The sequence below is a fragment of the Podarcis melisellensis genome, assembly GCF_964234715.1.
Source record: "Podarcis melisellensis genome assembly, chromosome: 14".
NCBI classification, from domain to species: domain Eukaryota; kingdom Metazoa; phylum Chordata; class Lepidosauria; order Squamata; family Lacertidae; genus Podarcis; species Podarcis melisellensis.
In genome coordinates, this window is record NC_138546.1 from 18932358 (window position 1) to 18956052 (window position 23695).

At 46.9% G+C, this 23695-nt stretch overlaps 2 protein-coding genes across 5 annotated transcripts in view; one reads left to right on the top strand and one right to left on the bottom strand.

Annotated features, from left to right (window-relative positions):
- The window catches only part of UBN1 (ubinuclein 1), a 30043-nt gene extending 15336 nt beyond the window's left edge, over window positions 1–14707 (top strand). For 2 of the 3 annotated variants that reach the window (XM_081888213.1, XM_081888214.1), the window contains exons 10-18: window positions 355–473; window positions 621–749; window positions 1211–1354; window positions 3510–3560; window positions 4267–4309; window positions 5146–6396; window positions 7078–7333; window positions 8389–8478; window positions 11996–14707. In XM_081888213.1, the coding sequence (XP_081744339.1) occupies window positions 355–473; window positions 621–749; window positions 1211–1354; window positions 3510–3560; window positions 4267–4309; window positions 5146–6396; window positions 7078–7333; window positions 8389–8478; window positions 11996–12048 (2136 nt within the window). In that variant the 3' untranslated portion in view covers window positions 12049–14707. The remainder of the gene's footprint in view (window positions 1–354; window positions 474–620; window positions 750–1210; window positions 1355–3509; window positions 3561–4266; window positions 4310–5145; window positions 6397–7077; window positions 7334–8388; window positions 8479–11995) is intronic. The other variant, XM_081888215.1, reaches the window with a different exon arrangement.
- A 1080-nt stretch (window positions 14708–15787) lies between these two features.
- Window positions 15788–23695, bottom strand: part of PPL (periplakin) — a 48922-nt gene continuing 41014 nt past the window's right edge. Inside the window, exons 17-22 of one of the 2 annotated variants that reach the window (XM_081888212.1) lie at window positions 23081–23274; window positions 22222–22372; window positions 21603–21686; window positions 21329–21445; window positions 20416–20508; window positions 15788–19790 (exon numbers count right to left, since the gene is read on the bottom strand). In XM_081888212.1, the coding sequence (XP_081744338.1) occupies window positions 17130–19790; window positions 20416–20508; window positions 21329–21445; window positions 21603–21686; window positions 22222–22372; window positions 23081–23274 (3300 nt within the window). In that variant the 3' untranslated portion in view covers window positions 15788–17129. Of the gene's footprint in view, window positions 19794–20415; window positions 20509–21328; window positions 21446–21602; window positions 21687–22221; window positions 22373–23080; window positions 23275–23695 lie in introns of both variants that reach the window. The other variant, XM_081888211.1, reaches the window with a different exon arrangement.

Sequence of the window (23695 nt, forward strand, 5' to 3'; positions counted from 1 at the left end):
AAATATTATTATTCATTTCATTTCTATACCGCTTTATATTTTTAAAGAAAGAATCTCCAAGCGGTTTACATTAAAATGTCAAATAAAAGAATCCAGAAGAAAGCAGTATAAAAGAAAGTCAAATATAAAGTATAACATTCAAAGCAACATAATTATCAAGAAGTTAAATATGAAAGATGGATGGTAAGCAAACTACATCTGAAGTCTAGACCTCATTTAGTGGTTAGGCTTAGATGAGTAAGTAAGGGGTGTGCAAAAGGAGTGCTTTCCTCTCACAAACAATCTCACTGCCTGTATGGGCACAACTTAGCATGAATGCTGGGTCAGAGTCCTTAACTCTTTGTTTTTCTGCAGGGAGGGCGGATGAAGGACCCTCTTCAGAAACTCAAGGAAGCCATTGGCAGGGCAATGCCAGAGCAGATGGCCAAATACCAGGAAGAGTGCCAAGCGCACACCCAGGCCAAGTTTGCAAAGTGCGTTTTCAACTTGTTTTTTGTTTTAGTCCCTGCATTCCACTCTGTGTACACCCAAAGCTTATACTAGTGGGGAGGGGGAATATTTTAGAAGTGGATCCAGTTACCATTCTGCACTTCAGTGTCCCTCTTCTCTTCTCCTCTCAGGATGTTAGAAGAGGAAAAGGACAAGGACCAGAGAGAACGGGTTTGTTCAGATGACGAGGAAGATGACGATAAAGGAGGAAAGCGGATCATGGGACCTCGGAAGAAGTTTCAGTGGATTGATGAAATCAGGTTGGCAAAGTCAGAGGAGACAAGACTGGGTTTTAGAGCCTTATTCTCTGGCTTCAGGGAAAATACACCTGTATCTGCCTTTCTGGGCCTTACAGCTTTATTTGTTGCCGAGTTGGTTCAAGTGTACGGGGGCTGCAGTTTTCACCTAGGTCTTCGTGTGTTTTGAATTTAAGACCCAGGGTGGGATGTCTGGTATGAAGATGTCACCTGGCTTCAGCATTTTGGCCTTTTCGTTCATCTTGAATTTGAAGCCCAAGATTGCTGCTAGATTTAGGACAGATCTGTTGTCTGGTTCATAGTGGTGTGTACACTATAGTCCAAATACAAGGGCTGAACTTATAAAGGCTGTGTTTAAAATAACCTTCCCAAACTGAATCAATTGAGGGCAGTCTACACGTGGGGTTGGGGGACAGGGGGCAAAGAGTGTGGTCTGGGTAACCTAGGTAAACTTCCTCCTCTAGGGATTTGCTCTGTCAGGCGGTGAAAATCAAGCTGGACGGGTATGACCGTGAAAAGAACAAGGCTCAGTCAATGGAGGATTATGTGAAGACTTTCCTGGATGCTGAAGTCAAGCCACTTTGGCCAAAGGGCTGGATGCAGTCCAGGTGAGAGGGAACAAGGCGGACTAATCACTATGTGCTGTAATTTAGACATAGCAGAGGCATCCCCAACATCCGAAAGGTACTCTAGGCCCCATCTCTGACCCTATTGGCTCTGTTCCACAACATCCTGAGGGACACAGGTTCCTCAGCCCTGCTTTCAATGTAGAGAAGGCAAGTCCACAATAATGGTCACTTTGAATATCAGGAAATGGCAGTTCAGCCATTTTATTGATACCTGTAGTTAGGGCTGTGCAATAAATTGCCATACCCTTGAATACCGGTATTGAAATAACATTGTGATAGTGTTTCAACAAGGCAATATACCCGTGAACAAAAGGTTGAAACTTGACAGCTTCGGAGGAGGTAGCCCAGCCGAACAGATACTTCACAGATACATTGCAGGCTTTGTTTGCTCTCTCCCTCTTCCCTCCTATAAGCCCTCACACAAACTCGGAAACTCTTTCAGCTTCACTGGTATGTTTCTTGCTACTTTCCTCAGTGAGAAGGTAGTCACATCTCTCCTTGCTTTGTTGTCCCTCCCCTCTCTGAGAAATAAGGATAGAAGCCCTTAGCTGCAGCCAGTTTTAATCCCTAGCAAGCACACAAACCAACTCTTTCAGCAGAACTTCCTGCTCTCAAAACTCTGAGCTCAGCTAATTATGCAGAGCCAGCTAACAATCCAGGAGCAACTCCCATGGCTAGGCTATCAAAGATCCAGGGGGAAAGTAAACAGGGAATGTAAACAAAGAACTGAAAAACACTTCTTCCTTTCTTCCCTTGCACCCACCCACCCTCACTGGTGGAAAAAAGGGGAGGAAGTGTGTTTATTTTCCCCATAAATAGCTTTCCTCCATACTAAAAAGGAAGGTTTATTTATTTATTTAAAGGAGACTGTGTCTTTGCTTGCTTGCTTGCTTGCTTGCTTGCTTGCTTGCTTGCTTGCTTGCTTGCTTGCAATCCCTTTGATACAAAGGGAGAGATTGATGGGATGAGGGCTTTTGCGGGGGGTGGGAGGCTTCTCTGTCAGGGGGAAATGGAGGGGAGAAGATTTAACTGGTTGCCTTCTGCTGAAATGGGAGGTTGGCTGTTGTGTGAGAATGGTGCAGAGGGTGTTTGTCAGTAAGCAGTGCAAGCAAATGTGTGTCTACTCACAAGCAAGCCCTACTGAATTCAGTGGGGTTTACTCCTAGGAAAGTAGAAGTTTAGCTGAACTCAGTGGGGCTTATGCATGCATAGATTCCACTTAGACCTCTGAGTGGGGAAGCAGATGCAACTTTACTAGTAAATCACTTGAACTATTTTTAATTTAGTTGAAAATATAGTATATGGAAGTCATTTTTATTAAATCTACTACTTCCTTACATTGTAAAGTCCTCAACCGCCATGGGGAGGCGCAGCAAGGCCCCCCACCACTGTGGGGAGGTGCGGCAGAGCCCCAGGGAAGCGCAGCACACCATCCTCCGTGATGGGGCCCTCCACCACTGTGGGGATTCCTGGTCAGGCCCTCTGCCTGCAGATAGGTGCAGTGAGGCCCTCCTCCATCGTGGGGATTCCCAGTGAAGCCCTTGTCTTCCGTGGGGAGGCGCAGCAGGGCCCTTCTCCCGCACAGGGAGGCCCTCAGCCGCCATGGATATATATCATGATATATTGATGTCTATTTGGTGATCTGTTGTGATATTGAAAACCATATCACCCAGCCCTACCTGTAGTGAGTGTCAGTGGCATGACTGCAAGTAGAGCTTCTCATGCCACAGTGGGCCAGGCAGCTGCGTATGATGAAAGGAGACCTGCAAAAGAGGTTGCTCCAGATGTTTAACAGTCAAAGCAATTTTAGAAGTCTAAAGGGGTCTTCAGAAGGACAATATGCAGCATTGCAGCATGTTTGCTGATGGCTCACTTGCTGCTCAAGCTGGTCGTCGTCATCTTTGATTTACATCTTTGATTTGGTTTCTAACCCACAGCAAGTGCTGTCTGCATGTTTTTGTGTAACTTTTCTTTACAACTGTGGGGTCTAGAAACTTCCTTTTAAAAACAGAAAGATTCTGTTCTCGGGATTCTGCTAGAGTTACTAGGATCTTAAGCTTGAAAGGCTCATTTCTGCTGCTTGGAGATCTGATTCCCAACGGGTCTGGCTCAGCTTCCTCTCTCCTTTTTTCAGGACCCTCTTTAAAGAAAGCAGGCGAGTGCATGGTCACCTTACATCAATTCCGTGAGTATCTGTCCATGCTTGCAGTACAGGAAATCTGTCCTGTTATCCTGCTGTTTAGTCCTTGGTCACGTTTTGTCACTCCGATGGCAACTGTGCATGTGGATATTCTCCAGCATGGACAAACATGAACTTCTGCAGGGCCTTCTACCTTATTGCTGTTTTTTATTTGTGGATCAGACATGAGAAATGGTGGAATAGCATTGCCAGCACATCTTCAGTGGAATAGCAATGCTGGCAAAATCAGATAAAGTTTGAAGGAACAAACTGGGATCAGTACGTGCTCTACTGCACTGCAGCAGGCATCCTTGGTGAATGAACATGTGAAGCTGCCTTGTGCAGAGTCAGGTCACTGACCCACATGGCCTAGTACTGTCCGCTCTGACTGGCACCAGCTTTCCCACTGATTCCCTGCCCCCCCCCAAGCTATGTGAGATGCCAGCAACTTAAAGGTGGGACCTGGCGCATGCCAACCAGGTCCTCTGCCACAGAACCACAGCTCATGTTTATATGTGTCTGCACCCCAAACACACACAACACTCCCCAAGGTTGTTCACCATTTGAGCACATGTCTCAGTTGTAACTGGCCCCCAGGGATTGTTGTAGGCACTAGAAGGCTTAAGGTTCTCTGGCTAGCCTCCCCTGGCAGGTTACATCATGCTGACCTGGAAGTAAGATAATCTCTTCTCTTGCTTGTGTTTCCCTGCAGAACAAAGAAGAAAGTCATGGCGCCTCCAAAGGTGAAAGGAAAGGTGAGCAGTTATACTTGGGCTCCTATTAGCACTCATCCCTGATTGCGTCTTCTTGGGACATATGAGAATACGGGGAAGATACAGTTGCTTCTTGTGTACATTGAAACAGCTCTCAAGGACCCACTCCTATGATTTGTGCCCTGAGTTTACATGGTGCTTTTCTAGATTTGATTGTCAAAGCAATGTAAGCCCAGCTAGTTCCCTGCGATGATGGCCTTGGAGATGAACATTAGACTTTTAAATGTGTGTTTGGCAGGGGTAGGGGCAGACAACTAAGAAAAGTGAGGCCAAGGTCCAAGTGAACAAGATGAGTGTAAGCCACTAGTTAAAGGATGTTTAGGTACTGGCTTTGAAGGATTTGAGCCAAAAACTTCATGGAAAAGAGGTGTAGCAAATTGGTATCCTTTCTGGATTAATTGCCTTCAAGTAGGCTTTGTCCTGATAGAAGAACTGAAGTAGTCTCTACAGCATTCAGCACTACAGCTGCAGGAAGTATCATGTTCTAGGAAAATGCATGTCTAGCTGCATCCAAAGCTCTCTCCAGATGTTCATATTCCTGCATTGCTTTTAATTTTCCTGTTGAAATTGCACAACTCCGGAATGTATGGTATAAAGAACTCTGCCGCTTTTAACATAAAAGCAACCCCATTTTTAATATTCTCTTCCTGGTAGCAATTGTCCCTTTGTACAGCATGTACACAGCTCCTTCTGTAATCCATTTTATCTAGAGCCTTTGGGCAAGTGATACTCCTTCAATTTAAAATGACTAAGAAAAAAATAGCTGGGCAAATAGCATTAAGCCTACAACCTGTCTAATCTCCCTTTCTGTCTTCCAGGAGTCGTCCTGTAAGCCAGATAAGAAGTTGCCCCTTCCTGTGCCCTTGATCCACTCAAGCAGCGGAGTTACGCTTTCTCCAGAGTCGCAGGGAGTTGCAGTTGGCCTCAGCCCTCAGACCAGGGAACTCTTGGCCATGAGTTCAACCCCAACTCCCAGCAGCACAGCTGCTCCTCCCACTTTCAGCATGGACGACTCTCTGGATGAAGACTTGATCCACAATGCTGCCTCATCTTTGGAAGCTGTCTCCAAGGAACTGGCTGTTCTTAACAGCCGGACGGGGGGAAGCCCTGACTTCACCCTCCCCGCCACCCCAAAGGTGCCTTTGGAGAAACCCCCCGTTCAGACCACATTGGAAGAGAAGAGGAGCTTCTCCAAGCCAAGCCCCTCACCTGCCCCATCTCCAGCTGGCAGCTCTCTGCAGTCACCGCTCAACTTCCTGGCCGAACAGGCCTTGGCACTGGGCCAGTCTCCTCCGGACAAAAAGACTGAGAGCTCCAGCTACAGAGAACTCTCTTGCCAGGCTACCCCTGCAAAGACTCCGGATGCCCACCAGTCTAAGCCGAAGCATCACAGCCTGCCACGCACCGTTCATGGGCCCCAGACCTCGACCCCAGTCCAAACGCCCCAGGTGAAGGTGTTCCCCCTGGGCTCCCAGCAGCAGAAAAACTTTTCCACATCCCCTCCCTTTGTCAAGCTGCAGGGTCCCAAGATCATCTCCCCTTTGCCCCAGCGGCCTCCTCTCCATCAGCAGGTGAAGACCCCCACCAAATCGCCCGGTTTCCATTCTTCTTCCTCCTCCTCCTCCTCCTCTTCGACCATCTCCCCAGGGTCTGGCAGCACCCACAAGACCCCCAATTCCTCTTCTCTGACCCTGAGCTACACGGGGAAGCACCCCAGCACCCCTGGTTCCTTGGGGCAGTCGTTCAAGTCGCCTTTTGTGGCCTTGTCGCGTCACATGGCAGCTTCTTCCAGTGGTTCCACGTCCAGCATATCCACAAACCAAATCTCCTCCTCCACGGGGAACCTGCTCCCAGGCACATCGCTACCTTCTCCTGGGCAGGCTCCCAGTCGCTTGTCTCCAAGTTCCATGGTGAAGAAGGCCCTGGTCTCCCAGAAGCTGACCTTGGTTGCGCCACCGGGGGGTCCGAACGTCAGTTCAAGCGGAGGGACGCAAGGAGTGGCCAAGTTGCTGACCTCTTCTTTGAAGCCCGCTGTAGTTAGCAGCACTGCAACCTCAACACCTGTGCCGGTAAGTGGTCCCTCCCAGAGGCCTGATGTCAGCTGACTAAGTTCCTTTTTCTTTTGCCTTGTGAACTTCCCTGTCTACCTTGATTTGGCTGCTGCTGCTACTCTTTAACTCACTGTTACCAACTCATGCCAGCAAGAGCCAGTGTGGTGCAGTGGTGCAATGTGGTGCAACCTGGGAGATAAGGATTCAAATCCCCACTTGGCTACCAAGATCACTGGGTGACTTTGGGCCAGTCGCTTACCTGTCAGTCTCAGCCTGACCTACCTCATTGATTGGTGGCTAGGATAAAATAAAGGCAGAAGAACCATGTGTGCTGTCTTCAGCTCCTTGGGAGGAAAGGTGAGATGTAAATATAGCCAATAAATAAATGTCCTCTTTCATTCAGGAGACGTGTTGCAAGGCTGTCCACCCCCTCAAAATCTGGAAAGTGATTGCTAGAGCTTTGTGCCTGGCACAGTTCTGAGGGACCTGCACCAGGTGGCATTGGGAGGGAGAAAACAGCTTCTCTTAGCTATCGGCAGTAATTTCTGGAGGCAAGGGAACTTTCTTTCCTGGAAAGATTGAAACCCATCAATTGAATTCTGAGGTTGTGCATGAGCCTCTGTGTCACATGCTTCCATGACGGATGACAGTGGACTGTTTCTCTGCTCTTCTGATGGTTGCTTTCTTTCTCCTTCCCAGAAAGGAGCCAGCGGAGCAGTCCTGCTTACCAGTTCATCTTCCTTGAACGTCCTGTCTCCTGCTTACAAGCCCGGCAACCCGAAGCTGCCAGCACCAGCCCTGAGTTCCACCCCGCTAGGAATTATTTCTCCAATCCATTCCTTCCCTCTTCATGTGATTTCCTTCAGCTCTGAATCATCCCCCAAGTCAGGGGTGTCGAAGGACGCCATTGTCACGGGACCGGCCCCGGGGACTTTCCATCATGGCCTTGGCCACAGTAAGTGTTTGAGAGGGAAATAGGGGCCCGCACTCCAGGGAAACAGCCGTTGTGAGCCCTGGAGGGCTTAATTTGGCCCTCAGGCCAGAGTTTCCACACCCATGCGTTTAATGGTCTGGGCCTACCAGGGTATGGGAAGGCCCACTTGCTTCCATGTGAAGCTGCCCGATCCTTGAGGTCTTCCTCAATGGCTCAGCTCAGGGTGTCTCTTAGGATGGGGTAGCCTACCAGGAAGAGGTAGCCTTTCCTTTGGTGGTGGAACTGCCTCCTATTCCTCATCAGCTATTGCCTGTGCCTGCATTTAGGTGTCAGGTAAAACAGCCTTGTCTGTTCAGTCACTCAGTAGCTTTGAATGTACTGGATCAACATAATCTGCTGTTTTTTTATTTGCTAGATGTCTATGCCTTTGTTGTATTATAGTGCAATTTTGGAGCTCGTGTTGTGAGCTGACTTGGAATCTACAGTTGTGCTGTGGGGTGTAAATAATTTTAAAGAAAGATGTGGGAAATGGGAAAGCAGCAGGAATGGCTTGCCCTGGGCAACAGTAGATGTCCGACTGCCCCTGTGACTTAATCCATGATGGCTTGGTATGTGTGAATGGAGCCCTTGCCATCACAAATCTATATTTTATATCCCTCACATTGTCCTGGATCAGTTGCTTTTCAGTAGAGTCAGTTCATGCATTGGGCTGCCAGTAATGCACAGGAATTATTAATCCACTCTTGGTTTGCAGGGGCTCCTCTGAATGTCAAGCTCCACAACCAGCACTGGTTGCACAAGCCAGGCTTCTTTCCTCTTTTCCCCAACAAGTCTCAGCTCGAACTGAATTGTGCTTTGTAGCCCATCAGTTGAACTAGTTCCACCTGATTGTTGGCTGCAGAACTTGACAGACATTGGGGAGGGAGGGGCTGCTCTTCTTCATTAGAATCCACCAGCAGACATCTTCTTCTCTGCTTGTTTCTGTCTTCAACATACATTTGTTTCTCCTTTATTCCATCCTCCTCCTCCTTTTTCTCTCCTTTCTTTCTCTTTCTCTCCTCTTCCCCATTTTCTAGGTCTTTTGGCTGGCTTGCCCTCCAGCCTGCGCCAGGTAGCGCCCCTCCCACTCTCAGTGCTGCCTGCCCATTTAGCACACAGCCTGCCAGGTAACTCCTCTGCTGCTGCTGCTGTTGTTGTTTGTCTTCTGCACTCGTGAGTCACCCCGCAGGTGCCCTCCTGCTTTGCAGCAAGAGAGCCGCCACCCTTGCCATTGACTCCAGGTTCACAACACCCGTGGCTTAGGAAACCTCTGTAAAGCCCAGGATGCTCTAATGCCATCCATTTCTTTTATTTTCTAAGGAACATATTTTATTCCCATTTCAAACAATTTTATTTCAGGAGAAAGATATGAAAATATTTATTGAAGCTGTGCTGGAACTCAGGAAGCTTAAATAACCCTTCCCCTTAAATATTAGGAAGCTGTCTTAAACAGAATCAGATCATTGGTCTGTCTAGCTCAGTATTGTCTGCACTGACTGGCCATGGCTCTCCCAGGTTTCAGGCAGGGTTCTCCCCCCCACCCCTGCCTGAAGATGCCAGGATTGAACCCAAGGTCTTCCGCATGCAAGGTAGATGCTCTGCCACCAAACTACATACAGCTGCTTTCTCAGAAAAGCCCCAGGTTACAATTTTAACCCCCCCCCCGGCCTTTCTTTCTGTGAAACACTCACATGTGGATTAACTGTTGCCCACAAGGCACAAATACAGGGCTGGGCTGGCTTTTAACATGGGTTAAACATTTGACACTTTTCAAGGTGGGGGACTTAGTTTCCGCAGGTCTTGAAATCTTGCCTCAATGAGAGTTTTAAATGTTTTCAAAGGATTTCCTTTAAGTGTTCCTCAAACGTCCACCTTGTTTTTGAGCTGCAAACGTCTGTGTTCACTGGGCTTCTTGAGCCCTCATCAATCCTAATGTCTTTATTTCCGGTAACACTGACGCTCTAACTGCCAAAGGGGAGCTGGTTTTGACTGATCAGTCCCAAGAGCTGTTGAAAGCCTTGCAGCATTAAGTGGGATGAAGCATCACAGCTGCACTTTAACCCAGCGGTAAATTGAGTGGTGAGCACTAAATGAGCTAGCGGGGAGCAGAAACAGAGAGGAAAGAAAGAGGGGGAGTTCTTCATGACGGGGAAAGGGAGTAATTAATGTGGAGGTCAATAAAGTAACTTAGGGAGTGGGAGCATAAATTGTTTCATTTGAGAATGATTTCTAAGGAAATGAATGGAGAGGAAGCAAGAAGGTTGGTGTAGGAAGTTCTTCAAGTAGGCTTTAATGTTTTTAGTTGGAAGACAAGGAATTACATTTGTGGGTAGGGAGAGGAAGAAGGAAGCATTAATTCCATTAATAATAGTTCCTTACATGCGGGTTGTGGCCTCCACCTTACGTATCACTGATATATATATATATATATATATATATATATATATATATATATATATATATATATATATTTATTTGTTAAAAGAAAGAAAGAAAGAAAGAAATACAAATAAGGTTTCTCTTTTCCTCCCATTCCCATTTTGGCATGTATCCCTCGGAGGATTGGCTGTGGCTCGGTGCAGCCCTCTGCTCAGAGAAGGTTCAGCAACCTGTTTTCTAAAGCCTGGAAACAAGACATGGATGCTCCTGGCTGCACTAGGTGTTTAGAGGAACTATATGGCAGTTGGCAGCCTCTTGTTAAACTTTCAACATAGAAGTCACTTGGGAATGTGTTTTTCCCCCATATAGGAGGTCTTTTCTGTAGGTTGCCCAATCTCTCTGAAAGTACAGAACATGGTGCCATGGCAACTTGGTTGCTTCCCCTGCCCCCCTCCCTGCTAATTAATTTATTGCTTGTTTTTATTGCAAAGTTGTTGCTAATAACTTGTGGTGATGCTGCTGCTGCTGCTGCTACTTCTGTTTGTTGCGGAGGGGGGTTGTGCTGCTGTGTTGTGTATCCTAAATGTAATTTTAAATTGCGATGTTTTAATTGATTTGGATCTTGTGGAGAACATAGGAAGCTGCCTTCGTTCACAGTCAGACCATTGGTCTACACTGGCGGGCAGAGGCTCTTCAAAGTTTCAGGAGAAGTTGGTGATTGAGGCTGGAACTTTCTGCATGCAAAGCAGATGCCCTGCTAATGAGCTCCAACCCTTCATTCACTGCCTTGGGTATCTGACATACTCAGAGTGTAAAAATAGCATTTACATTGCTTAGGAACACTTCACTGCATAGTAACAATACTTCAGATAACAGCACAGAGTACAGTTATTATTAGCTTTTCTTCAAAAGCTCAAAACACTCGAGGTGGCTGAATTTCAGTGAATCCTTAGCCAGGCCTTGAGGAACTTCCTCAAGTAGCGGGGTTGCTACTTTGTTGTTTTTTACTCAGAGTAAAAATATTCCTCTCTTGGAAGACCCACATTCAGGAACCCTTTCCCAAAGGAAATCCACCTCATTGCTTTCCAGTGGCCAGGGGAATAGCATGTTTTGGTGCAGGAGCTTTTGAGGTCTTCTGGATGCGATTGGATGGGTAGATAGCTGAAGCTTTGTAAGCTGACCTTGAGGAAACATTCTTTGGAATATGTTCCAGAGCCGGGGTAGGTGAACTGTGGCCCCCTAGATGTTCCGGGACCCTAACTCCCACCATCCCTGACTATGAACCTTGCTGGCTGGGGTTGATGAAAATTTGAGTCCAACAACCTCCATCCCTCCTCCAGAGGATGGGTTTTGCTGTCTTGCTTGAGGTCTACAGGCTGAACTTTGCAAGTGTGCATCACACAGAGTGCTGTGCCAAATAGCAACCTGCAAAGGAGCTGCCACAGGGAGAACTCTCTCTTTTTGCCTCCGCTGCTGTGCTTTTGTCTTAGTCTACACCTATAGTGCAACATGGTCATAGAATGGACTGTTAGTGCTTGGCACATTTAAATTTTATTTTTTAAAGCATTTATTGAAGAGGGGTTGTAGCCTCCCTGTTGTGTGAAAGGGTTTGCTTTTACTTAGCACAGTATGCCATTCATTCACCTGTATAAGGAGTACAGTGCATTGTACCATCCTGGAACTCTACAGATTTTGTCACCACATTTTGCTGCATGTTTAAGACAAATCATCCATAACTAATCAGTACTTGATTACACCAGTGATGCACTATTGTGAACCAGGCTTACTCACCAACCATACGTGATATCAAGAAGAGTCTTGGGTGTGTTTTTGCCTGCCCACAAGACCAAGGATGAGAGATAACTTAGCTAGGGGAACCTAAACCTTTGTTGTGCACATTCATTAGAGCATGGGAACATGGGTACCATGTTTTCCTTCTTCCCTCCTATCCGTCTTCCTCTTCTTTGGTCCCTGCCAAATGCTTGAGAAAGCCTTACTGTCCCATGATGCAGTACAAAGGACAGCAAGGCCCAAGCTGTAATCATTTGAGGATCCAATTCTGTTTACAGAACTTCAGTTTTTCAGTCACAGGTGTTTTTTCAGACTGCAGTGATCATCCCTTCCTGTCTGTCAATGTCTCTATTAATTAAACTCTTTAGTAGCTTATGGCTAGTAACACTTGCTAATCATTTGGTAAACTAAATGTTTGGAGCTTCCACTGCTGGGGCGGGGACAGTAATAGTTCTTCTTTTGCATCTCTTTCAGATACATCTCAGCTGCATGGTAAAGGGTCCAATGTACAGCCACGGAAATTGTGACAGTTCGAAAGTTGAGGACATGACAAGCCCTGATAGGGACTTGCAGAATGAAGCCAAGGATGCAAGGTGCCCTTTCTGCCCACCCCTGTTCCTTTTTGAATGGAGTTGATCTGGAGGTTCCTTCCCTGTTTGGACCAGTCCCTTTCCACAGGGATCTGTGCCTCGCACTAAGAAAGGAAGCACTTAACTGGTGCCGTTCTGGCAGCTGCCCTGGCTTCACATACTTCAGGCACCTGAGTGGGAGGGAGAGATGCAGGCAGGGCTCTAGAAGCTGAGCACGACAACCCAAGCCCTTCTTGTCACATACCTCTGAATCCAGTTGTTTCTCACTCCTTGATTTTCCAGTGGACTATGTGAAGGTGCTTGAACATTCCTGCTTTGGGTTTACTTGGCTGGCTTAAGCTAATCAAAGAGTGACAGTCACAAGTGGTTCCTCCCCTCCCCCTTTATAGTACCTGTAATAAAGCTATGCTGACGTCAACCAAGAAGACCCACCTTCCTCTGTGGCATCTTTTGTAAAGTCAATCAGCTCATTGGTCTTCTCAGAAGGACAGAGACTTGTGAGGCCTTGAGATGCATTCATGAACATTGGCATTCTGATCTTTTTGTGTTGCTTCTCTGCCTTTTATTTTCTGGTATGGTCAATCCTGCCCTCTTCCCTGCCCTGTCATTACCACTGAATGCATAGGATTGGACAAGTCCCCTTTCTTTCCCAGCATGTCATTGTGTATAGCAAAGCCGTAATTCCAGTGCCTTTTATGGTGGAGCAAGAGTGCAAAACATTTCAAGCTCTTTTTGTGTGGGCTCTCTCTTTTGTTGTTGTTTCCCCCCCTCAAAAATTCTTAGCTGTATTTAAGACGTGTTGGGCTTTATTTGATAAGAGCTTTTTTTTGCTGGAGTTATACACTACTTCCTGACTTGACCTTGTGGAGTTGCCTAGTGCCAAGCAGAGTACAAAATAGATATTGATCAGTAGGTGTGGAGTATGTGGATCTGAGTTTTCCCAAAAGCAGGGATGGGGAACCTGTAGTCTACCTGAAGATGATGGACTGCAAACCCATCGTTCATGACCATTGGCTATCCTGGTTGGGGCTGATGGGAGTGGGAGGGCCACAGATACACCATCCCTGCCCTAAAGCTGTTTTCCCCGGGCTCAGATTTCAGCAGGTGTTCTGTAAGCAAGGTGAGATCTAGAGCTCTACTTTTGCTCTACTGGAGTAAAGAGTTCTGCATACCAGTGCACAGAGACATGGGTGTGTGGAGCTGGCCCTCTGTAGGACTACTGGGTTGCGGACCATTATCTATTTGGAGATGCTATTCTAGCACCAGCATGATAATGGAACCATTGTATTCTGGTGACAGGTCAGTTCCCTCTGAGAACCTTTCCTGTGCAATCACTGGAAATTGGGCTTGACCCTCTTCATTTAAGAGCTTGCTCAGGCTTTGCTAAGAATCTTGGTGGCTAAGCTCTTTTGTGGAGGTCTGGGGAGTATAGTGTAGGCTCATCAGGGCTAGCACCAACCCAACCAGTGCTCTTTGCTGGAAAGTGAAAGTGGTTGTGCATCAGAGCTGTCATAAATACCTTGCTTTGAGGAGGTGACTGACAGCTCAGTTGGTCAGTGGGTAATTTGTGTAAGAGAACCAGGAAGGGGTGGGGGCTGAAGGACTAACTAAACCTTTCCCCTCTTCACTTGACCTTTTTGTCCCAGTATGCTGCTTGCCCTGGGGAGAAAAGAGGTTATGAAACACATTGCCACAAAGAGGGGCACATATGGCAATCCCTGTGAAAAGAGGCTTGCTGGAACAAGCAGCCTCTTCTGTTCCTGGAAGGCCATAGACCAGGTTTGGTCCAGTGGCTTGCAAACAAAAACTGTTCATAATAAACCACATGGCTCCTCAGGGTACTCCCTTCCCTTCAGAGCCCTACATTGGATGGTTCTTCCTTGGTATCAGAAAGCTCTTGATCCTCTAAGTGGTGTGAGCCCCGTTGTTTTTAAAAAAAGAGAAAGAAGATAAATCACAATGAGTTCTGCTTGGATTATGACCAAATTTGGAGCCAACTTCATTCCTTCAACATGCCTGTTTTGAAGTCCAAGTAAATATGGACATAAACCCTAATTAATTTGTACATCTCCCCAACAATATGAATTGGATTATGTCAAGCTTATTTATGAAAATATATCCATTATTTCCATGAGAAAGTAAGAATAATAAAAACTCTAGGTTGTAGTAAAAGAGCCAAAGACCAAATGTTAAGGTTGCCAGTTTGAAGCACAGAAGTTTGTAATAGATGGGCTTGTTTTTTGTTTTTGCTTTTTTCTGGTCAGGCCTCAATCCTGCTGGGTGCTAATTACCTCTTGTGAGAACTGTTTTATCATTTCGACAGGATTGAGGCCTTCTTGAGCTACTTGCAATTCCCCTCTTGTTGCTCTCCCTTGAAAGCTTCTGTTGTCAAAAGCTACCTGTGCATTTGCAGTGGCTGGAGCAGAAACTTCTTGTTTTAGAAAGAAATCTCATGAAGCCTCTTGCCTCAGGGAAATGTTATTTCTTCCCCCTCCTCCTTCCCCGCCTTTTCTTTTGCATTGAACAGTGAGAGAACTTAATCAAACAGAGCCATGGCAGGGCAGGGTCTATCAGCGTTTGGTTGGGACAAGAACAAGAGCACTGGGGTCTCTCTCTCTCTCTGCCTTGGCTTTGACCCTTTTGGGAGATTTTTGTTTATGGTGGGCATGTGCACCACCAGATGGCACTTAAAAACTTAGAAAAGCAGCTTCTTTGAGTGTGGGAAGAGCTGCAATTTATTTTTGTGTGTGTTGTGGGTGGGTGGGTGGGTGGGGGCAGGGGCCTTTCTAGGTAATGAGGAAGATGGAGGAGACATTTAAAATGGCTAATCTTGTATACAGCAGCTGAATAAAATTGTTTTCCAGTTTCCAAATTGCTGTTTTCATTCTCTTTATTTTCAAAGAAAAGGCAAAGAGGTGACCATAACAGTGGCAGAGCAGCCGCTTTGCATGCAGAAAGTCTGTGGGTCAATTCTTGGCACCTCCAAGCAGGGTGGGGAAAAGACTCTTGTCTGGAACCCTGAAAATCTGCTGCTAGTAAGTACCATTAATCCTGAGACAGATAGGTCCAGTAGTCTGTCTCAGCATAAGACAGCTTCTCATGTTCCCATACCTGAGACTCTGCCAGTTAGAGTAGATGAGCAAATAGTTTGACCTGTTACAAGGCTGCTTCCTTTGAGCTGTGTTGGGAATGCAGCATGGCTGTTTTGTTTTTTAAGCTTTCCGAAGGCTTAAGAAAATCCTGTCTCTCGTCCCCAAACCATACTGCCAGCCGTCTTGGCATTTATGTGTGGGGCTGCTTGTATTGAATTATTTTAAATTCTGCAGCCTGTGTACATTGTGCACAATTTATTTTGTTTCTGTTGTCAGGTAGAGGGACTGTGAGCTAGTCAGGCCCTTGGATCCTGGCAGTTCTACTGAGCCTGGAGATTACACTAGGCCCATGACCTCAGAAAAACTAGCAGCTGAGATGACAGTCTCCATCCTTTTTCTGCACCTGCTTGGATTTGTGTAACACAGCCTGTCTATACAAACTGTGAAAATGCCAACGTTCTCCACTTTATAAGTCCTTTTACAAGCAGTGGTGTACATACCAGATGCAGTGAGATGACCTGCATATCGTATCTTTTATGTGAACAAATGAAATGGCAAATATTAAATGGGAGGAAATCATCAGGTTAGATTGCTGCAGAGTATTCTTTCATTTATTTGGGTGCATAAATAAAATTTCCCATTCCCTTCTACAATGCATACTTTGAGAATTCATACAGTCAAATAACAACTAAGCAAACACCAGCACAAATATCATAAGTACCCAGTGTTCCATTCTAACCGTAACAATGGAATGAGAGGCACTTTTGGGGGTTGTTAACTGCAGCATCCTCTTATTTAACCTCCTTTCCTTTTTAAGGACTGGAGCTTCCCTACACAAGTATGACTTGAAAGATAAGCAGGTCGCTCTAAACATACACACACACATATCGTTTACTGTCTCAGTTACACAATGATAATCACTATCTTAGACTACGTACTAGAGTCTGACAGTTTATTATGTAGAAAGGAGTTGCACTGTGCTTAAGTGTCATCTTATGCTGAAGCTTCTACAAACGTATTCAATGATCACAGCATAGCATTGAACAGCATCTGCCTTTAGACTGCTATTCTTCGCAGTAGCTGGTTACTGGGTCTCCACTGGTGAGTTTATTCTTGCTTTGGCTTTATTAGTATTGTCTTTAAATAACATCCAGGAGTAAAAACCAGTTCCTGCGGTAACAATATATGCATATATCACTTTAGAGTGCTCAGAGAGTTTCACATAAACTCAGCTGTCCTTACAACAGCCCTGTAAGATAATGCTAGTGTTTCCCCACACATTGCAGAGATGAGGGTTAGTCAATGTTGATGCCTTCCTGAAGTTGTTGAACTACAGCTCCCATTATCGCTGGCCATTGTCCATCGCTGGTGGGGAGTTGGGAGTTCAACAACATCTGAAGTGCACTAGATTTGCTACTCCTGGGTGAAGGGGCTTAGGGGGGAAATGGCTCACCAAATGAGTTCAAGATTAAGTTGAGATTCAGATGGGATTTCACAAGTGTTCAGCTATCACTCTTAACTACTTCACTAAGGGAATGTGTTGGTAGAGACCACATGAGCTTGGAAAGCCAAGCTGGAGAGCTCTCATTCAAAAATAGCATTGGGTAATCATTTGATTTCTACCCACTCCTTGCCACCCCAGTGCACCGAGGGGTTTGCCAGTGACAGGTGGGGACAAAAGTAACATGCAACTTTGGCAAATTGGAGCATTGGCCTGGGGTGGCAAGTCATAAATATTTTTGATAAAAGCAAGTAAGTGCAGCTTAAAAGCACCCTAACGTTGGAGAGCAGGCACTAGGTTTGGGGAATATACACCTATTGGAAGCAACAGGTAGTAGAAGTCCAAGTTTGTAACATTCGGTACAGCTCTAGACCAGCTGCTTAAGAATAGTTCTTTTTTAATAAAAAAAATCTCTCTTGAAGCAGCTATTTCTGTCCAGACACCAAGACAGCCAGCTCCTGGATGGACAACTCCTTGTTGAGGTAACTGTCGTACTGAGCCATGGTTAACCTTCCATTCTTCAAGGCATCTTCAATTGAGAACTTCTTCCCTGACTTCCTGTCAAGGATTACTGAAGATTCGCCACTTGGCCCTTTCATTGTGATCTCTTCCCAGTCGCATTCTTGGCTCTTCAATTTGACGTACAAGCTCCACTCAATAAGCCCGAACCTGTGGGCTTCTTCTGGTGACATCTCTTTCCCGGTGTCTGGATCAATGACCACAATGGAACGTCTCAAGTGATTTTCTCTCTGCTCCCTCTTGATAGCTACTGTCTGAAGACGGTTTTGAAGCTGTTCAATCTCGTTGTCTTTGTCTTGAGATAACCTCTTCAGATCATCCAGCTCTCTCTCCAAAGCCTGGAACCGGGAGTCTAGGTTCACACCGCTGTCCACCTGTGACATGTTTCTTAAATCCCGGGTTTCTGTTACTGTGAGTTCAATCTCTGATTGCAACCTCCGCATCTCCAACAGAAGGTTCTGCTTTTCCAGATGCAGCTTGTGGTTTTCCTCCCTCAAAAAGTCCAGCTCCTTGGAAGACTTGGAGTTGTTGAATTCCACTTCTGACAACTTGGCCTCTAGCCTGTTGATGTCCGTGTCTAGTTCCATCTTCCGCCGGCTTTCCTCCTCCAGGTTGTTCTTCAGCTTCTGAATCTCATATTCAGTGTCTCCTTTCTCCACTTGGATGCTCTCAGAGAAGACTACTTTCTCCTTGACTTCCATCTTTTCCAGTGCCTGCAGTTTCTTCTGCAGGGCTTCCAACTCGGCCTGCAGGACTTGCCTCCTATGTTTTTCTTCCTCCAGCTCCAGCTTAAGCAGAGCGTGCTCTTTCTCCTGCTGCGGATCTTGTTGGAGGATCACCTTCTGTTTCACAGTGACTCTCTCTGTTGTCTCCTTCACCTGCTCCTCCAGCTCGTTCAGCCTGATCTTCAGCCTCTGCACCTCCAGCTCTGCCTCCCGCCGTGCCTGCCTCTCTTTCTCCAGCTCATCCAGCTGACGCTCCAGCTCCGACCTTCTCCGCTGTAGCTTGCGCATTTCATTTCGGAGTGAGTCAATCTGCTGCAGCTCATTCTCTATGCTCTGTGAGAAGGAGCTGACCTCTGCTTTCAAAGCAGGGTCCTGCTCCAGTTTTACCACTTCCTGCTTCACCACCTTCTCCCTCACCTGAGAGAGTTCCTCCTCCTTCTGTCTGATCTTCTCATCCTGCAACTTCCTCTCCCTTTCCAGGTCCAAGTGCTTCTTCTGCTCTTCAGCCAGCTGAGCTCTCAGGGACTCCACTTCTTCTCTCGTTTGGGGGTCTTCCCGGTACTGCAGCACCTCCTGCACCACTTCCTTCGTCTGGACTTGAGGCTTGGCATCTTTCAGGGTCTGAATTTCTTGCTTCAGCTGATAGATCTCAAGATCCGCCCTCTCAATTGCTCTGGTCCGGTCCACAATCTCGTCCCTGAGAGACTGAAGCTCCATCTCAGTCTCTGGGTCAGCCTTGTATTTTATAACCTCCTTGATAACCTCTTGCACTTCCACCAGGGGCCCTCTTTTCTTCAGGGCAGCCAGCTCATTCTGACAAGTTTTCAGCTGCTCTTCACCACCCCGGCATCTCCTTTCCTGCTCCACCAGTTCTAGGCGAAGGTTAGCCACTTCGTTTTCAGCCTTGGGGTCTGGACGGACAATCTCCCGGACTTTCTCCTGGACGATCACTTTGGCATTCTCCTCTTCCAGAGCCTGGATTTGCCTGAGCAGCTCTGCTTTCTCCCTCTCATTGGAGCGGCCTTTGGCCTTCTCGTCTTCATACTGCCGTCGCAGCTCGCTCACCTCCCTTTCTGTTGCTAGGTCCTTCTCCACTTTCAGCACCTCCTTGACAGTGATCTTGCCCTCGGCCATCGCCCGCTCTTTCTCCAGCCGCTTCAGTTTTTCTTGCAAGAAGCGAAGCTCTTCCTCTTGCTGCTTCCGCAGTGTACTCTCCCTGTGTTTGTTCTCCTGCAGCTGCTGATACTCTGTCTCCAGTTGGGGGTCGTTCTGCAGCTTCACTACTTCTTTTTCCATCACTTTCTCCTGCTCCTTGTTCTTCTCATTGGAAAGAGCATCCACCTGGTGGCGCAGGAGAGCCATCTCATTCTGACGGTTCCCTTCCTGCCTCTTGAGATCCTCCAGCTCTTCTTTCAACTTTAGGATTTCCTCTGCCTGTGTCTTATCCGGCTCAATACGGAGGACTTCCTTGACCACATACTCCTGCCCACCTTCCCTCCTCTCATGCTCCAGGGTTCGCAGCTTGAGTTTCAGGACCTCCAGTTCGTCATGCAAGTTTTGGTTCTTGCGTTGTTCTTCTGCCAGGTTCTGCTGCATCTTGTGATAACTCTCATCGAGTGCTGGGTCAGGCACTTTCTTCAACACTTCCTTCTTGACCACGGTCTCCTGTGGCTTCTGGTTCTGCAGGAGGAGGATGTTTTCCTGGATGACCTTGATCTCTGCCTCCAGCTGCTGTCGGCGCTGGCTCTCATCGTCCAGCTCCTTCCTTAACTTCCAGACTTCCTCAAGCGGCCTCTCAAACGTGTTGGTCTGAGCAGACTCCTGCATCACTTGGACCTCTGGCTGCTGCCAAAAAAGAAAAAAATTGATGAGTTGCTATAGCTGGAGCATCATTTGTCATTCCCTCCACCCTCTAATCTAAGACAAATGTTGCCAGATAGAAACTCTTTTCAAAACTGCTAGCATCCTATGTATGTTACTTCTGAGTCTGGCTGTCTTTGAAGGAGCTGCTTCCCAAGTACAGGGCTGGGGAACCTCTAGCCCTTGAGATGTTGCTGGACTCCCAACTCCCAGCCTCCCACGCCATATTAGCTGGGGCTGATGGGTACTGAGAGCCAGTCTTAAGCTACAATCATAATTAGAAATCCCACTATATTCAGTAAGTGTGTGTAGGATTGCAGCCTTAGTCTGCCACCCCCTCTTTTTAAAAAGCCTTGCTGGCATGTTCTGTTAAGTGATGATGGAACCCTTCCCTGCCATCTGCATGGGCATATTCTCATTAAAAATTGGCATGCAGAGTTGGGATGTTTTCTCACAAAACAGCTCTGTAACTTGCAGCCAGCTAGGATTCTCTGCCTGTCTTAAGTCTGCACCCCAGCCTATGTGCATCTTCTTCCTCTTTCCAGAGTTCTGCCTAAGTAGCTAGAACAGAGAGAAGCCAAGTAAAGCTTAAGCTTCTCACACTCACTTGTCTCAAGAGATTCTGGGCAAACTCCAGGTTCTGCAGCCTCTGCTTATTGACAGCATTCACCTCCGTGAACTTTGCAGCCAGGAGAGCTTCCTAAGAATGGAAAAAAGAAATGAGGTTAACAAAAGGTATTAAGAACATAAGAAGAGCCACGCTGGATCAGGCCAATGGGCCATCTAGTCTTACATTCCTGTTCTTAGAATAGCTAAACCAGATGCCTATGGGAAGCCCATAAGCAGGACCTGAGCTTTGCAGGAACCAATTTTCAGGCTAGATAAAAGAAGCTGACAAACTCCTTCCATGCTTCTGGGGAGTTGGCAACTGTGGCCATTGATGAGGTTTTGGACAAGGGAGGAAGCATTCAGAAGGGTATTTCTGCAGTCAGGCAAGTTTGGGTTGATGCACCGCCCAACAAGGCCTCTGGGCACCCAGGAGAGATCAGTGTCTTCCACCCAGTGCCTCTCAGCCTTGATCATTCCCCATCAAATTTATGACATTGAGGCCTAGTCATGCAGTGGAGTCAGGACACTGGTTCTGGTTTGGCAGAGCTGAGGCAAGAACGCAAACTGTTGAGACAAATCCAAGAATGGACCCAAGATGGTGTCAAGTCACAGAGCCAACTGCTGTTTCCTTCAGGGTGAACATAGCACATACATAAATCTTCTTTGTATGGAGCCAGACCATAGGTACATCTAGTATTGCCTATGCTGACTCACAGTGGCGCCCCAGGGTTTCAGGCAGGGTTCTCTCCTAGCCCTATCTGGCAATATCAGGGATTGAACCTGGGGGCTTCTGCATGCAAAGCAGACACTTGGCCACTGAGCTGTGGACCTTCAACATGAAAAATATGGAAATACTGCCTAGAGGAGCCACTTAGACCATGGCAGAGGGCTTGTCAAACACCAGCAAGTACCTCTTCTTTCACTTTAGCGGCTGGAGACTGGATCCTGGGTCTCTTACTCATGAAGCCATTGAGACCATTTTCCAGGTCAAGGATGGATCTCAGCTTCTCTGCTTCAAGTTCGTAGTCCTGCAGAGGGGAGGGAGATTAAAATCTACTTACAGAGAACCAATCACAGCTCCATAGTACATCTCCTCTGTGATGGGGTTGTTTTCTTCCTGTAAGCAACCCTTTTAGCCACACAGGCTGCTGCTTCTCTGAGCCACCCCCGTCCTGCCATCCTTACCTTCACTGCCTGCTGATACTGTTGAGCCTCGGCGGAAACTTTCTGAACATCTTGCTCTTTGCTGGCAATTTCCCCCAGCAGGGCCTACAGAAACAGATCAAGTAAAAACGTGAAACAGCAAGAAGCCAATGGCAATACCGTCTTTTAGATCAGGATAGCTAATGTGGCCCTACTAGATGTTTCTGGGTTACATCTCCCATTATCTCTGGTCTCATCAGGTCTTCCCAGAGCAGTCGGGTTGCCATAAGGCAGATGGGCCGCTGGGCAGCAAGTTTGGGGGTGGGGAGAATAAGACAACACAGATGAGAGTCTCCACAAGTTTAATTGGGGCTGTTAAACTCTGTGTAAACCCTGATTACGCATGCAGCTGGAAGCAGCAGGGTGTGGGAAGGAGATGATGCAGACCATGTTCTCTACCTGCATCATTTAAAACCCTAATTAAACATTAGGGCTGTGCAAGACCCCTGGTTTCATTTGGGGTCCAGTCCAGATCAGAGCCAGATTAGGATCACAGTCCTACTGAATAATCAGCTTATCACAGGGTGCAAGGGAATCAGACAAGAAAGCTGGATGAACTCTGAAGCTCCTTCCAACTCTTACGATTCTGTTCTATGATTACCTGTTGGTTCTTCAGCTTGGTTTCCACTTGACTGACATTGTCGGTTTCTTGAGGCTCATAGTTGGGCACGTTACACAGGAACTGGTTCAGGTTGTTGTAGCCACTGCGATAGTTGGAGTAGGACAATTTTGCTTTCTGCAACATCTGAGATCTGTGAAGGGAAGCGGAACAGTACTTGCTTGGGATGGACATTAGCAGAAATGTCACAGTGCCATTAACTGTAACACCCTCCTAGTAGACCAATGGTTCCCAATTGGTGGTCCGTGGATCACAGGGGGTCCATGGTATGTACACCAGTCAACTGTCCAGGACATCGCATGGGGGGGTGCGTGCTCTCGTGTGAGACTGTGGCACCCAAAAACACGCAGGTCATGTGACTTGTGCAGGAAGGACTGCGGCCTGGAAGACATGCATCCCAGTCTTGCGCTGGTACATGTTGAAGGGTTCACATAACAAAAACTACCAGAGAGATATAGCAACATTTTCAAAAGGAGTCAGTGGCTTGGCTTTTGAAAAGCAGGGGGGTCTGCAGTACTTAGCTAATTGGGAACCACCGCCCTAGTCTAAACTAGACTAAATATTTGACGAATTTGGATGAACTCTCCCATTTTATAGCAAAAAAAGTCTACATTTATCTGCTTCCTTTAATGCAGCTCTCAGTTGCAGCTCCCATTTGTATGTAGTAACCACCATCCGTTTTGAGAGCCTCCAGGGATGGGGAAGACGCAAATAGCTAAAACATCCACCGCAAGATAACCTGGTGACACAGGGCTGGGGAAAGAGGGGTTTGGACATTCCTTCTCCTGCTTCTATTGCCAGTGCTTCATTCACTCCCTCTTTCTTCCGCTCACAGCCTGACCTGTGATCTATTTGCTTGTTGAGGTTGCCAAACCGCTGGTTGAGCTTATGGAGTTCAGCTTCCTGGCGCTCGATGTCCGGGCAGTGCTCTTGGAACTGGCTGGCCAGGGCATTGGAGCACTTCTTGGCTTTCTGCAGATCCTGCTCTGCCACGCTCAGCAAAGGCTGGTGGGCCTGCAATTCAGAACCCAGTGCCTGGAGAAAAGTTGGGGGGGGGGGAATGGATAATCAAGTATTTTAAACGATGTTAACATTTTTTACCCTACCTTTCTAGGACAGCCTCACAAAGATTTAAATCTGTTACAGTACAAATGAAAACACAAGCCTCAATAATAAGACAAAAAGCAAGAAAGCAGCATCATACAAATTTGCCAGGAGCCAGCAAATGACATGATGTCATCCCAAGTTCTATGTAAAAAAACGCCCACCAGGTTTAAAGCAGGGTGGAGTCTTAGGAGCCCATTTACAAGCAGGCAAAGAGGTTTTAATTGTATGGATTTTATGTCCTGGCAGTCCCAGTTCTTCGAGGGGACAGGACTAAGTAACCCTGGCAGCAGCTGTATGGAATTTCATCAAGCCCTGTTGGGGTTGGGGGGACTCTCTATGTTCACTAAAG